Source organism: Schistocerca americana, chromosome 4, assembly GCF_021461395.2.
Source record: "Schistocerca americana isolate TAMUIC-IGC-003095 chromosome 4, iqSchAmer2.1, whole genome shotgun sequence".
Lineage (NCBI taxonomy): Eukaryota > Metazoa > Arthropoda > Insecta > Orthoptera > Acrididae > Schistocerca > Schistocerca americana.
This window is the reverse complement of record NC_060122.1, coordinates 347703299-347718991: the sequence shown is the minus strand read 5'-3', so window position 1 is coordinate 347718991 and position 15693 is coordinate 347703299. Positions and strand designations below refer to the sequence as shown.

Here is a 15693-nt window from a genome sequence, read left to right as displayed (position 1 = left end):
AAAAACAAAATAAACACATTGCCCCTATTATGTTGCCAAGTGATAAAGTGAAAAGTTGTGATGAAACTGGTAGCCTTGCCTCACCATTGACATCAGCACTTGCTGCAAGGACAGAGGCACATCCATGAGAGAACATTTGAAAACGAGGTATTGAACATATAGGTCTATAATTTTAAGAAATACTTAAAAGTCATAAAATTCTCAAACTCCAGACATTTTTGCAACCTCATTACCCCAGACAGCTCTAGAAACCAGGACTGTTTGAGTTAGTTCTAGGCATATGGTAAGCCTACCTTTGGATCAACCGAGACATATGGTGCTGGGCCTCAGCTTTTATATTTGACATATCAGTGTTATGTTATGTGCCTCATGCTGGGGTGGTGTATTTTAAATGTGGCATGTTTGAAGAATATATTTGATAGCATGTAATGGTACTCTCTCGTGTGTAATGTTGATGTTTTGAAATTTTGTTGTTGTGTTGTTATAAAATGGTTGCAATTCAAGCTAGATAATAGAGAGTCCTTTGTTTTGTGATTTGGTAATATTAGTAGTAGTCTTAGATATTATAAAGAAATATAATATAGAGTTGCCACAAGTTTAGGAAGTCATGGCATATCAGGGAAATTTGGAAAAAAACTGGAAAATTTTCATTTTTGTGTCAGTAGATGAAATAGTTTGTTTACTGAGATGTGATGCATCATCACTGGCTGGGTGCAGCTGAGAGTGTATGCCTTCCTACCAATTCCCTCAGCTTGCAGTCAGTGCTGTCACCACTTTTGCCACTAGCCTGGCAGTTGCCAACGAGAGGCAGGGAGGCATGAGGACTGGTTTGTTTGGTTCTGATTCTCAGAGGCTGTAGACACAGGAGCCGGAGATGATGGTCATGTGTGCATCAGCTGTATGTGAGTGATTGTGTTGTGTAAATGTGTGTGTGCACTCTTATTTTCTGACAAAGACTGAGGTCGAAAACTTAGTTGTGATTATCTTTTCTATATGCCTGTCTGCGGCTCAGTGATCATCTTTATGGTGAATTGTTACCTATCATCATTATTATTGATTCTCAGAGTATTCACACAAGTTATCTGTTGCATGGATTGATCACTGCGGCCTCATCTCATCAACATGCTCTTGGTAACTCATGAGTAGCTGGCCAAGTGAGTGGATTTCCGTGACAGGCGAAAATCGTAGGCCATTTCTGCAGCTATCTCTAACGGATAGGGCCTGCTGATCTGAAACGTGTCGTTTCCCACTAATGTGCAGACCGTGCCGTCAGATCTAGTCTCGCCGATCTGTCCAGAGACTGGATCTGCCTCTTTGTGGCATAATGTGGCAGATTTTCAGGGTTTATTCGTCGACCCAGGACTGCAGTGCTCCTCGGAAGGTCAGAGGCCAAGGGCGATGGATGTCAGGAATTGCAGCTTTCACCCCAAGTAAATTGTGCAGTGCAGTGTTTTATAGACATTTTATTTATTGTAGTACATTTTGGCACTTTGGAAGTAGTTAATGTATTAGATTGTATGGACGATAAGACGACGACATTTGTGGCAGTTGCTGTCGGTTTGTACGCTATGTGCTCGTATTTCTCGAAAGAAAAATTACACAATACCTGTAAAACAGTACACATAACACAGTGGGTAATAACTGACAATAACGATCATAGTAGAACCAACATTTTGTTGGCAGTCACCTTATGTGTTGGTTTACATAACTTTTCCCTGCCTTATACACTTATTTAAAGAGGCCTACTTTTTTCTGAAGTTATTTCTGAAAACAGTGAAAGTATTTAAATCTGTCTTGCGACTACAATGAAATGTGTATTGTTGTCACCAAATGCGTTTTGTATTATTGAAATAAAACAACAACAGTGGTCTTAGTGAAACACACATTTTAGTGAAACACACATACCATTCGGCTTGCTTTCTCCATCTAGAAACAGTTCATTACAAAATATGTTGATGTTAGTACTTAAGATTTTTACTCACATGGGGATAAAATACAGAAGTCACTACATATTTTTGAGATCTCAAAATTTGTCATGGACAATAGCTAAAACCTGTATGGAAATCAGGGAATTTCACCTGGGTAACTTGTGACAACACTGATAATAGCTGTTCATCAAATGTCTCTACGGGCAATGATATGGCCAGCACCAACACATTTCTGCAACTGCATGGCTTGCTGGCTGGATTTGTAAAGTGTCATGTGTGGCAAGCATGAGATGATGACAAAATTGCTGTTTCTCAGTTTGGAGGCAAATATATGTGGCAGTTCCATCAAGAAATTTTGTGGCGGTCAATTTGTCGCAGTTCCTTGTTTGAGAAATCTAGATTGGCAATCTAGAATATAGTTTTCTTGACATATTATTTTTGTAATTCTGTGTCAGTGTGCTTCTGTGACGAAATACATTAGGTATTGTATGGTTTGCGGCTAATTTTCTTTTTGTCCGAAATACGTTCAGAATTTATTAGTTTTGGGTACTCACAAACAATTTTTTTTGTAATCTACACACAGATTACATACCTGGTATTTTTCAACTTATATTAATTTTTTATTGTGTCACGACTGCTTTTGTCCTTCAGAACATCATCTGGTTGCTGAGTTGCCCCAGTATCTTGATATAAATAGGTCTGACTGTCGTGCTTAATGTCAGAGACAAGATCTGGAACAGTCTGCAGTGGGGTATGGTGTCAGATTCATTCTGGAAATCTATAAGTATGGAATCTGCCTGTTGCCCTTCATCCATAGTTCTCAGTATATCATGTGGAAAAAGGGCAAGCTGAGTTTCGCACAACTGATGCTTTCTATACCCATCCTGATTCGTGAACATAGGCTTCTTAGTCTTAAGAAAGTTGATTGTATTCGAACTGAGAGTATGTTCAACGATTGTGTTGCAAACAGAAGATAGGGATATTGGTCTGTAATTTTATGCGTCCGTTCTTTTACTTTTCTTATATACTGGAGTCACCTGCGCTTTCCGTGGTCAGGGTTCAACATCTTTTCTATTGAAAGTTTAATGTCGTACATTGAGATGCGGTCCCAGATCAAAACTCTGTGCTCTGATGTGTTGCAGCATTTAGATGTATTGGAACTGTGATGGAAAAAAAACCACTTCATCTTCCCCATTCAGTTCAAACTCGGGGAAACTTAGATTGAGAATGGCTGTTCTTGCTAGTCCTCCATGATCCGGTGCACAACAAGCTGTCTCGCTGGGTGTGTTGCGGCATTCTCTTCATTGCATCTTACTTGTTGATCTTAGTTTTCACCCATACAAAATAATGATTGTTGAGCAACTAAGTGAAATTGATTTTGCGCAGTGTGGAGAATTTTGTGGCATAATGGACACTGTTTTCGTGGAAGAGCATATGTCCCAGCATTCATGAGTGATGAAGCCCACTTTCATCTGGATGTTTATGTTAATGTGCAGAAAATGTAGAAGTGTGATGTGGTATCTCCAAATTGGAAATGTTAAAAAACTTTCTTCATCCAGAACTTCAAAGGCATTGACTGAACAAGAGGGAAATCTGTTTCACTAGGACGGTGCCACAGCTCACACAGCAAGAGCATCTATGGAAGTGGTATGGCTGTTGTTCCCAGACATGTCATTTCACGATATGGTGATGTCATTGCCCCCCCCCCCCCCCCCCCCCCCCACACGCACACACACTCATTGGATTTCTCGATCTGTTACTTGTTTTTTGTGGGGCTACTTGAAATCACGAGTGTATGTAAACCAGCCCAGCACAGTCAATGACCTCAGGATTTCCATTCATCAGGAAATTGAAACTGTGCCGAATGAAATGTCGGAGTGAACCGTGCGAAATTTTCAGGAGGGAAACGAAATTTGTGTCCGGCAAAGTCATCATCTCAATAACATTATTTTCCAGACATAATTAACATATGTAGATTTCAAAAAGGCGACAAAAGTACTATTTGTGAATGCAATATTATTAAAAAATATAACCAGGTTTCAGTTATTCAGTAGTGAAAAACATCCATTTCCTTTGTTCACACTGTACAACTCGGACTTGCAAGTAGCATCCCTGGAAGGTGGGTGTCGAGTCACAGGTCCCGAAGCATTACAGTAAGACTCTGGCTGCTGCTATGCTAGTGTAGCCCAGACGTGGCATGACGTGCACAGTCGGTGATCCCGGCTGTGGCCGAGCAATGTCACGGCTGGTGAGGCAGGCTGACAGAGTCCACTAAGTTCTGAATCCCACCCAGCTGTGGCAATTAACAGGTACAGAGATCTGGGAATCGAACCCTGGACTGGAGGCCGGCTGGCACCAACTGATGCTGGCAAGTGCCCCATTGGCTTGATGGTTAGGAGGGGCTTAGTACAACCCATAGCTCATCAGACTGTAGCTGGTCTCCTTGGAAGGCAGTCTTGTCAAGATAATGGCTGTGCGGTGGAGTATGACACTGTAGACAGTTGGCCACTCATTGACTTGCTGCTTCAGTGGATGACTACCCTGGCCAGAGGGCCACTATTTATATGTACCAAAGTGGGTTTGATGTAGTGTTGCTGCTTCAAATAATATGTTTGACAGGTGCCGTAGGGTCGCTGATTTTAGTAATTGGCTAGGCACTGACTGGCAGGCAGATGGCGATACCCGGCAGATGCCTTGGCACAATGCTTTGCTAGCAGATTGCTGCAAGTAGCCTGCTTTACGGCATCGAGCTCCTTTGCCTAAGCTTGTGCTGTTTCACCAGCCACCTCAGTTGATGTTGCTCTTTAGATTTGTGTACAAAGCATTTGAAGCAGGATTCCTTAGGAACATATTGAGATCCTCTTTGATTCCATCTTATAACACATTGAGCATTATACAGCTGAGCTGTTCACCTCAGATATTTCCAGAACTGTCTAAGATATAGTAATTTGTTTTTCACCCAAATGAATTGTGAAAAAGTCCTCACTTTATGGTAAATTCTCTACTTTCATAGGTATATTAATTACAGAAATATTAATATCAACTTTCAAACCATGTAAACTCAAAGTTTCTATTACCAACGACATTATAAACGGGATAGATTTGCTTCTCTCCATAAAGATGACACGTTGACATGTTGAAATGTAGAAAGGCACAACGAAAAGATTGTTATACATTTAGCTGTTTGCAAATAAAATGTAAACAGTGATGAGCTGATACACTCCGGAGGCACTTACAGTTTCCGTGGAGCTAACATGTGGATTATCAGCAAGAACTGCCAAAATGTTGTATTTCATTTACTCTGCTGATTGCAGGCTTGCTGCTTACTCTCTGCATAGTTTTAGAGTGACCTTCCACTAACAATTTTTTGCACAGTTGTTGAATTGCCTTTCTTGTTGGTCAGTGATTGTAGGTTTGTATCAGCAACTCGGTTGTTCTCTTTGTGTTCTTTTTGCACTTTCTGTAAGGAAGTAGCATATCTAGTTTGTCCTGTTCCCCCTCTGCCCCTCCCCCAAACTAATCAGTATTGGACATACATGAGTGACCCAGATAGAATGAAAACTACATTTTTTTCTGTTCCCCTTTTATACTACTATCACAGCAGTGCAAAACACAATTTACTATATATCAGATGTGTCATACTTGGGTATGAAATCACTTCCTTATAAGACAGCATGTGGTTGCATGTGCAAAACAGATGATTCCTAAGTTGTAAATACTGTAATTACTTTGAAATTAGATTTTGAAGAGTGAAATGTTGATGAATTTGTCTATTGCAAATATACTATACTAAAAGCAGAAATTACAGTAGTTTGATTAGAAAAGCAATGTCATACTGATATCTCTGTAATTAACATAGTTATAAAAAGAGACTGTCCTTTGTGTAATTGTTGAAGTCAGAGGTGCTTTCCAGTTCTGTAATCAAATTAGAACTAGTTATGTATTTCGAAGTATCTAATCTACAATGTACAGTAGATTTGTCACAGATCAACTTCAAGAAGGTTAAGTTTTCTCAAACATTGGTATCTTTACATTGCTAATAACTGGTGTTTCTCACACTGTGATTGCACTTAATGGCAGATGTTAATAAGTTTCTTATCTGTTGAACTGTAGAATTTTCATATAATGTCATCTGATTACTTCCAGTCTTTTCTGCAATGTTTATCAGCGTTGAAGCTATGATGATTAAGAATGTTAAACTCTTCTCCATGGGTTTGCTCCATGTGTCCTCTTTGTTAGAGGTTAATAACTTTTATCAAAACATTACTGTTGTGTGTACAAAGCAACACATTGTTCTGACCAATTTTTTCCTCATGATTTTTGAGATCAGCAACTACTCTTTGGCATTAAAATTGTAACAAAATCATTGTAATGTCAGTTTATCATTTATAGCACTTTGTAAGTGGGTTTCAGTCTAATTATCAAAACAGAAACCTAAAAAGTGGCACAGAAATTATGAAAGCATTAATTGTAGTGAGTTTTTGTATGAGAAATGTAAGAATTAAATATTAGTGTGCATGTTGTGTCTACAGTGTTTGCATATGATATCTTCACACATTGGTCTGTATTTATGTGGAAGACTTCTGATCTGCATTATATTTTCTTTGCATAACATTGGTATCATTATTATTTTGCTGCTTTGCACAACAAGCTATTATACTTCACCATCACAATATTTCACTCAATATGCCAATTACTTTCATATTGTATGTGCTACTTGTGCTATTTTCTTACTTGCGGTGACTCAATAACCATGGTGTCACCTCTGTATTTCAGGTGAGATATTGGACCTATTCATAGTGAATCATAACACAATAAATATGTTTTTAAATTGTATTTACTGTTGCAGATGACCCCAAGCCACAGCGAGAGAGGAAAGATCGAAATCGAGGTGACTATTACTTTCTGTCTTAGTTTACTGTAGATAAGATATTTCAATTGAAGATTGCGTCAGTGGTCTTATTCGCCCTACTTTTGCGCTAAAACAAATACTGTTTGCTAGTATCTCTGTAGGATAGAATTTAGCTGTACTAGCAAAGTAGATAAAACTTTTTTCCTTCATTGGATGAAGGCGTTCATGACTGGATGACAAAGCTTTCTGAATGTGAGGTCATGGTTTAAGAAACTCTTCTGTTCCCGACGTTTCGTCCAGGACTGTGCTGGACATCTTTAGAGACGCTCCTCCACTGAGTCTTGCCGAATGACTGGTCAGACGTCAGAGAGCGACATATATACTGTAAGAAAGGGGGCGTTGTTGAAGTAACATGTGACGAGCAGAGATAATCCTTGTCAAAGATAAAACTCAACTATCGATTGTTGTCTTGTCAAAGATAAAATTGTCTAGCGATTCTGCAGAGCTACTGGCCAAATGTCACTAAGTTTCATTGCCTCCTCTTTTCTATTAAAAGTATCATGATGCTTATAAATTTCAATAGCTTCTCTGCATAGTCGTGGATAATAACTTGACGTTGTTGACAAACTTTCTGTTTCAGAAAACTTACTTTGTGGTTTCCAGACTGAAGAGCGTGCTCTGCTACAGCCGATTTCTCTATTTTTCCTAGTCGGCAAAGACTTTTGTGCTCTTTTACCCGTATATTTACACTCCTCTTGAAGTTCCAGTATAAACTTTACTACATGTACACGGAATTTTGTATACACCACATGTCGACAGAGAAGGGCATTTATCCTTCACAGATCAAAGTACTGGACAGATTTTCTTTGTTGGTCTAAAGACCGATCTGATGTCATGTTTCTGTTAAATCTTACCGATCTGATTTGTTACTTTTTTAATAAAAGCGAGAGAAATTGTATTTTTCCGTTGTTGTGGTTCATCCTTGTCCGTCGGTCTTATGTTCCTTGGTCATAAAATTCTCTTTAACTCTTTGCCTGAGTAACCATTTTTCTCTAAGGCCTGCTTAAGATGTTTTATTTCAGCATCCAGGTGTTCCTAAGTGCATATCTGCTTGGCTCTATCGACAAGACTTTTAATGACACCCCTCTCTTGCTGTGGACGGTGTTTGGAGTTTTTATGCAAATACCTGTTGGTATGTGTTGCTTTCTGAAAAACTTTGTTCCAAACTTCCATCGGACCGTCTCGTAACTAAAACATCCAAGAAAGATAGTCTATTATCATTTTCCATTTTGATGGTGAACTGAATTTTTGGATTAATTTTATTTAGATGACCAAATAATTTGTCCAAAGCCTTTGTACCATGGGACCAAACCACAAATGTGTCTAGAACGAAATTTTCACTCTACAGCGGAGTGTGCACTGATATGAAACTTCCTGGCAGATTAAAACTGTGTGCCGGACCGAGACTCGAACTCGGGACCTTTGCCTTTTGCGGGCAAGTGCTCTACCGTCTGAGCTGCCCAAGCACGACTCGCACCCCATCCTCACAGCTTTAATTCCGGGGGGTGAGTCGTGCTTGCGTAGCTCAGTCGGTAGAACACTTGCCGTGAAAGGCAAAGGTCCCGAGTTCGAGTCTCGGTCCAGCACACAGTTTTAATCTGCCAGGATGTTTCATATCAGTGCACACTCCGCTGTAGAGTGAAAATTTCATTCTAGAAACATCCCCCAGGCTTGGCTAAGCCATGTCTCTGCAATATCCTTTCTTCCAGGAGTGCTAGTTCTGCTAGGTTTGCAGGAGAGCTTCTGTGAAGCTTGGAAGGTAGGAGATGAGATACTGGCGGAATTAAAGCTGTGAGGACGGGGTGTGAGTCATACTTGGGTAGCTCAGTCAGTAGAGAACTTGCCCACGAAAGGCAAAGGTCCCGAGTTCGAGTCTCGGTCCGGCACACAGTTTTAATCTGCCAGGAAGTTTCACAAATGTGTCATCTACAAACCAATACCAATGAGATGGTTTCTTATTTGCTTTGTCCAGAGCTGATTGTTTGAATTTCTCCATATAGAAATTAGCGATCACAGTACCACATGGGTTACCCAGTGCTACATCGTCAAGTTGCTCATAAAATTCATCATCCCACTAGAACTGACTCAATGTAAGGCAATGTCTAAAACAAGCAGTCGAATTTCCTGGAAAAATATCCATTATGAAAATCATAACTTCCTTCACTAGAATCATAATGAATAAGGACACTATGTCAAAACTTACAACAATATCTTAAGGAGCCAGAATTAGTCCTTCAAGTTTCTCAATAACATGACGCGAGTCTTTTATATATGAGTCAGTGAAGCTGTGTGTCCTAGACTGTATGTTGTACCCAAAATTCATAAAATAGAGACTCGAACTCGGCACCTTTGCCTTTTGTGGGCAAGTGCTCTACCAACTCAGCTCAGTTGGTAGAGCACTTGCCCGCAAAAGGCAAAGGTCCCGAGTTTGAGTCTCGGTCCGGCACACAGTTTTAATCTGCCAGGAAGTTTCATATCAGTGCACACTCCGCTGCAGAGTGAAAATCTCAATCTAGCAGCTCGTTTACAACCATATATTGGGAAAACTGACACATTTGTGTTTTGGTCCCATGGTAGAAAGGCTTTGGATGAATTTTTTGATCATCTGAATAAAATTAATCCAAAAATCCAGTTCACCGTGGAAATGGAAAATCATAATAGAATATCTTTCTTGGATGTTTTAGTTATGGGACAGTCTGATGGAAGTTTGGAACATCAAAGTTTTTCAGAAAGTAACACTTACTAAAGGTATTTGCATAAAAACTCCAATCACCGCCCACAACAAAAGAGAGGTGTCGTTAAAAGTCTTGTCGATAGAGCAGAGCAGATATGCACATCGGAACACCTGGACGCTGAAATAAAACATTTGAAGCAGGCCTTCGAGGCAAAGAGGTAAAGAGAATTCTGTGACCAAGGAACATAAGACCGAAGGACAAGGATGAACCACAACAACGGAAAAATACGGTTCCTCTCCCTTTTATTACAAAAGTAACAGATCAGACCGGTCTTTAGACCAACAAAGAAAATCAGTCAAGTAATCCGATTTGTGAAGGATAAACGCCCTCCTCTGTCGACATGTGGTCTACAGAAAATTCCATGTACATATGGTAAAGTTTATATTGGAGCTACCAAGAGGAGCGTAAATACGTGGGTAAAAGAGCACAAAAGTCTTTGCCGACTAGGAAAAATAGAGAAATCAGCTGTAGCAGAGCATGCTCTTCAGTCAGGAAACCACAAAGTGAAGTTCTCTGAAACAGAAATTTTGTCTACAACGTCAAGTTATTATCCACGACTATGCAGAGAAGCCATTGAAATTTATAAGCATCATTATAATTTTAATAGAAATGAGGAGGCAATGAAACTTAGCGACATAAGGGCAGTAGCTCTGCAGAATTGCTAGAAAATTTTATCTTTGACAAGACAACAATCGATAGTTAAGTTTTATCTTTGACAAGGATTATCTCTGCTCGTCACATGTTACCTTGACAACACCCCCTTTCCTACAGTATATATGTCACTCTCAGACGTCTGACCAATCATTTGGCAAGACTCAGCGGAGGAGCACCTCTGAAGTTGTCCAGCAGAGTCCTGGACAAAACGTTGGGAACAGAAGAGTTTCTTGTACCAAAACTTTTTCCTCTAACATGTAGTTAGTATATGGAACATAACTGCTTTCGAAATTTCCTGCCAGATTACGACATTTGTTCTTCAAATATAAAGGAAAAATGTCTGCCTTTGGTCACAGTTGTAAGCTTTGTAAAAAAGCTCAATGTATTTTTGAGTTCTGAAGGCCTATTTGTAGGTACTTAAACTTTTATTGTTATTTCTAAACAGTTCCAAATTCTATGTTTTCATAATGTAAATAATATCTACTTCAAATCTGTACAACTGATAACAGAAGCGGACCAGTGGGAACTGTCAAACAAAAATAATGATCAAATGTTGTAGAAAATTTCAGAGTGTAAAAACTTTTGGATTAAAGGAGACCACTCACCGAAAAGCAGAAGTGTTGAGTTGTTGATAGGAACATGCAAAAAGAAAGAAAACTTGCCAGCTTTTGGGGTGCTCCTATTTCCTGACACACACACACACACACACACACACACACACACACACACTCTCTTATGCCTCTGCATGGTTACTGCTGAATAGCACTGTGTGTGTGTGTGTGTGTGTGTGTGTGTGTGTGTGTGTGTGTGTGTACTGCACGCATTTTACACTAGCTCGTAAAAGGGTTACTGTGATTTTCTTTCTTTTCATATGTGCCTCTTAAAACTCAACACATCTACTTTTTGGTGAATGGTCTCCTTTAATACAAAAGTAATGACCAAATAACACGTTAAGCATCTGGTGATGCACTGTCACAGCTTGAATGCATATTGCAATTTTTTTTTTTTTTTTTAAAGTAAAGAGCACAATTGTGATTGATGACAGAGGTTTTCCTTTTAAATTTTATGAACTTATAGCAGTCACAGATCCAACGGTAGCCACTATGTACAGAGTTACGCTCTTGTCATCCTGAAGAAGGGATGCGGACATATTTTTGTACAACTATAGTTTGAAAATGTTCGACTGGCTAGTAACTGAAATGCTTAACCCTCTTACTGCTCTGGACGTGTTAACGCGCGCACCTTCGTACTTGTCCCAGTGTGCTCTGAACCTCTTACTGCTCTGGACGTATTAACGCGCGCACCTTCGTACTTGTCCCAGTGTGCTCTGAACGTGTTTACGCGCGCGATCAGGTCTTCTACCTGGTACCCTGAAAGTGTCTACACAAATATTTGGTGAATTAACCCTTTAAATGCTCTTGACGTGTCAATGCGCATGCCTTTGTACCTGTCCCTGGTGCTCTGAACATGTTTACGCGTGCTATCAGTCCTTCTACCTGACTGGTGGTGCATGTAAACACATTCAGAGCACACAGGGACTGGTACAAAGGCATGTGTGTTAACTCGTCCAGAGCAGTCAAGGGGTTAATTCACAAAATATTAGAAATATTGCAACATTATAGCTGGTAAAACAGTGTCCCTCTTAAAGTGTCAGAAGAATACCAATAACATTATTATGAAGTGAAGTGCGACAGCTCTGCACACTGCTTTCAGCCAACTTAGCTGACAGGTTGACATACAGAGAATACTAGACAAGAATTTGCAACTCAGAACATATATTTTACTTCTGCAGAATAATTTTCACTGAACTTAATCCATAGCTTATCAGTTTCCAACACGTCTCTTGGCTGCTGGATGCATCATCACCTCACACATCTTTAGGAGCTGTGCATCTGGAATAAAAAGAAATTGCCATCCTTGCAGCTGTATTTTTTCTTATGGAAAGACAGCAAAATCTCTCAACATAGGGAGAACTCATAAAATATGCAAATAAACGAATTTTTATCTAAAAAAATGAGTAACTTTGGGCTAGTATGGGATGCAATAAAGGGAGGGGAAGAGGATCAATATGAATGAATGGCATTTGATATCATTTGTGGCACAATCGTTAAAATACACAGATGGCAAAAACCATTTGTTCAAGGTCAAGACATGACAGTGTCTGATTTCATTCCTGTAAAAATCGCACACACACTCCAAAATTGCTACTTTCTATTTGGTTGCAGTAAATTGCAAAATTATTGAGCACTTTACTTACAGTTCTGCTATTGCTTCCTGTGACTTTGTTATCTTTCCAAAAGTAAAGACATGGTTGATAGGGTGTCACCAATGTTTCACTGCCGAATGTTCCTAAAACTTTGGGATGGTGAATATATACAGCTACCAAGACAGTTGGAAAAAGTATGAAGTATGCATGTGTGCGTGTAGGGGGTGCTTGCGCATGCATACGCACACATTTATCATGTTGAGCCCTTACACTAAAGTACGTTTTTGATAAGTTGGCAGTTTGGATTGCTATGATATTCTATAATCAATGAATTTATATGAATATCAGAAGGGGTTATTTTCAAATACTATGGTGGCCACCTTTTATTACTTTTAAAGTTTCTATTTTCCTCTGTCATTTTGCTGTCAAATCTCCACCTTTGTTTTAGTCACAGATTATGTCCTTCCAATAATTCTCACAGAAATTAATTTTCTCTATAATACATGGCCCCACCCTCCCCTCACCTCCATCCACTTCGAATGAACAGTTGACTTTAGGAACCATAACAACAAAATTATATAAGAAGTGTGTAACATGCATTTGCTGTCAAGCATCACAATTACAAATGCATAGTTTGTAAAGGCAAAGGCAACCATTCACCTATAGCAGACTGACGTGTGGAGCATAGAAACACATACCAGAAAATAGTTTTCACAGTAGCTTCTTAGATTTTGATCTTCTAGTAAAATTACACACAACCACACTACACACCTAAACACCCTCTTCCACGGCTGCAGCAAGATTTGTACATATACTGGTGAGCAAAATTTAAGGATGAAAGTAAATTTTGCATGATGTGTCACTTCAGAGTAAAATAGCATGATAAAACTTGGACATACATGGAAAGAATTGCTACATTGTAGTACAGAAAGTAGCTAAAAGAAGAACACAGTGAGACATTTCTATTCAAGGGCATGATTATACTGATGTTACCATGTTTCATGATGGTCCCCTGGACATTACAGAAGGCAGGACATGGTTCTCAACGGGGTGTGTGATCTCTGCAAATAGCAGTGGATGCTTTGCAATGTGCTACCATGATGACAACAGAGTTTATAAACAGTTCGTATGATAGGGTGTTCCTTTCGTTCACCAACATAGTTGGCAGCTTTTGCATGGTCAGTGCATGTGGCTGTACTGTGACATGTCTCCCCAACACATCCCACACTTGCTCAATTAAATTTATCACTCCTCCAACTGCGCCGTTTGATGCTGTCCTGCATTGTCACTTGTAAAAGTGAAGTCAGGGCCAAATGCATCCCTGAGAAGATGATACGGGGAAAGAGTAAGTGTCACAATAACACTGACTGTTTGGTGTACAGTGTTCAGAGATTTGGAGGTCAGTACATACATGCAGCATTGTGCCTCCCCACACTATAACAACTATATCATGAAAACGATAATGTTAGACAGTGCTGGATGTACAACATGTGGCAAGAGGTGGGAATGTGTAATGGGCCCAGAAACATCATTGAACTTTGCCATTTTGGTGATCCAGTTATTGTGGTGTGGAGAGGCATAATGCTGCATGGACGTACTGACTTGCAAATCTTTGAACAAGGTACATTCACGATTCAACATTATTGTGACACTGTACTCCTTCCCCACGTGTGTTTTTTCAGTGGTGACTTCCTTTATATGGGTGACAGTGCACGATGACATTGAACGACATAGGTGGAGAAGCTCTTGAAGTGAGAGGATATTGAGCGAATGGCCTGGCCTGCTGGTTCCCCTAATTTAAGTTCCAGTGAGCACGTGTAAGGTGCATTGTGGAGATAATTGCAGCACGGCCACATGAACCAACCATCCAGCAGATGCCAACAGTGCTGGTGTAGGAATGAAAAGCTCTATCACATGAACTGTTTACCAACCTTGTTGCCACCATGGTAGCACATTGCAGAGCATGCATTCCCATCTGTAGTAATCACACACCTTGTTGAGAACTATGTCCCTGCTTCTGTAATATCCAGAGGATCATCATGAAATGCAGTGGTATCAGTGCAATTATTGTCTTTGATAAAAAAAAGTGTCATTTCTGTGTGTCTCACTGCATATTTCTTTCAGTTATCTTTTATAGCATATTGTGCTGATTCTTTCTATGTATGTCCAAGTTTCATGAAGCTATGTTACTTGACAGTGACACATCATGCGAAAGTTACTTTTGTCATCAACTTTCGCACACTAATGAATTTTCAATGTACAGAGTGTTCCAGGAGGAATCATAAACATCCAGGGATAGGAGAGAAATGATCATTGGAAGAAAGAGTCTACCAAAGATGAGCTCTTGAATCTATACCTAAGAGCTATGAGCACTTCTTCACCTTCTAGTATGAAACAAATGTTTTCTGCTGCAAACTCTTTCTTTGTCCACTGTATTTTGAGAGGAGGTAGTATGGACCAAAACAAGAAAAAAAGTTTGGTAACAAAGGCTCTAAAGTGCATTACCTAAGAGCTATGAACCCTCCTTTAGTTGAAGAGATGTGTTTCATAGTATTGAAGTGCTCATAGCTGTTATGGTATGCACCTTTAAACCCATGGTTACTAGGCATTTGTTTTGGTATTTACTACCATCCATCAAGATATAGGAAGGTAAGAGCTTGTAGTAGAAGAGATTTGTGTCACCGTATCAAAGATGAAGTGCTCATGGCTCTTAAAGTATGCATTTTGGATACCATGTTTCTAGAATTTTTTGCTTTGAATGATAGTTCCTGTCATATATTGACGATTCCTCTTGGCGGCAACACAAAGGAAACAGTAATCAGGTAGATTGTTATGGGAGACATTCAACAAGTGTGCTGTACCTGGACATTAAGAGCTGGAAGGTAGGGAAGAAGTAGAAGAAAACTACAACTTTGTATTGGTTATTCTTTGTTGTTTACTGAGAATCATTTTAGCAAGAAATCTATGCAGTGTGTGCATTTCCCATATAGTATGTCATTTCCCACCATTTAATGCCTTCCTCCATCCATATTTAATGACTGAGGTTTATCCATTCTTTTGCTTATGTTCACTATATGAAGTTGCATATTAACAGAAAAATTATAGTAAGATTTCTGTTGTTGTATGAAGTAGAGACCTTTCTTTAACTTCTGCCCAGTATATTAAAAAAATAATGGCCTCTCAAAGCTAAAACACACAAGCCCCTTTGTTTCATTTACTCTCCTTTTTTCAGTGACAGTTACCACACTACAGTTTTGG

The 15693-nt window shown here is 39.5% G+C and overlaps 1 protein-coding gene across 2 annotated transcripts in view; it reads left to right on the top strand.

Moving 5' to 3' along the window:
- Nucleotides 1–15693, top strand: part of LOC124612805 (protein HBS1) — a 194621-nt gene that overhangs the window by 25886 nt on the left and 153042 nt on the right. For both annotated transcript variants that reach the window (XM_047141222.1, XM_047141223.1), the window contains exon 4: nucleotides 6778–6819. In XM_047141222.1, coding sequence (XP_046997178.1) covers nucleotides 6778–6819 — 42 coding nt within the window. The remainder of the gene's footprint in view (nucleotides 1–6777; nucleotides 6820–15693) is intronic.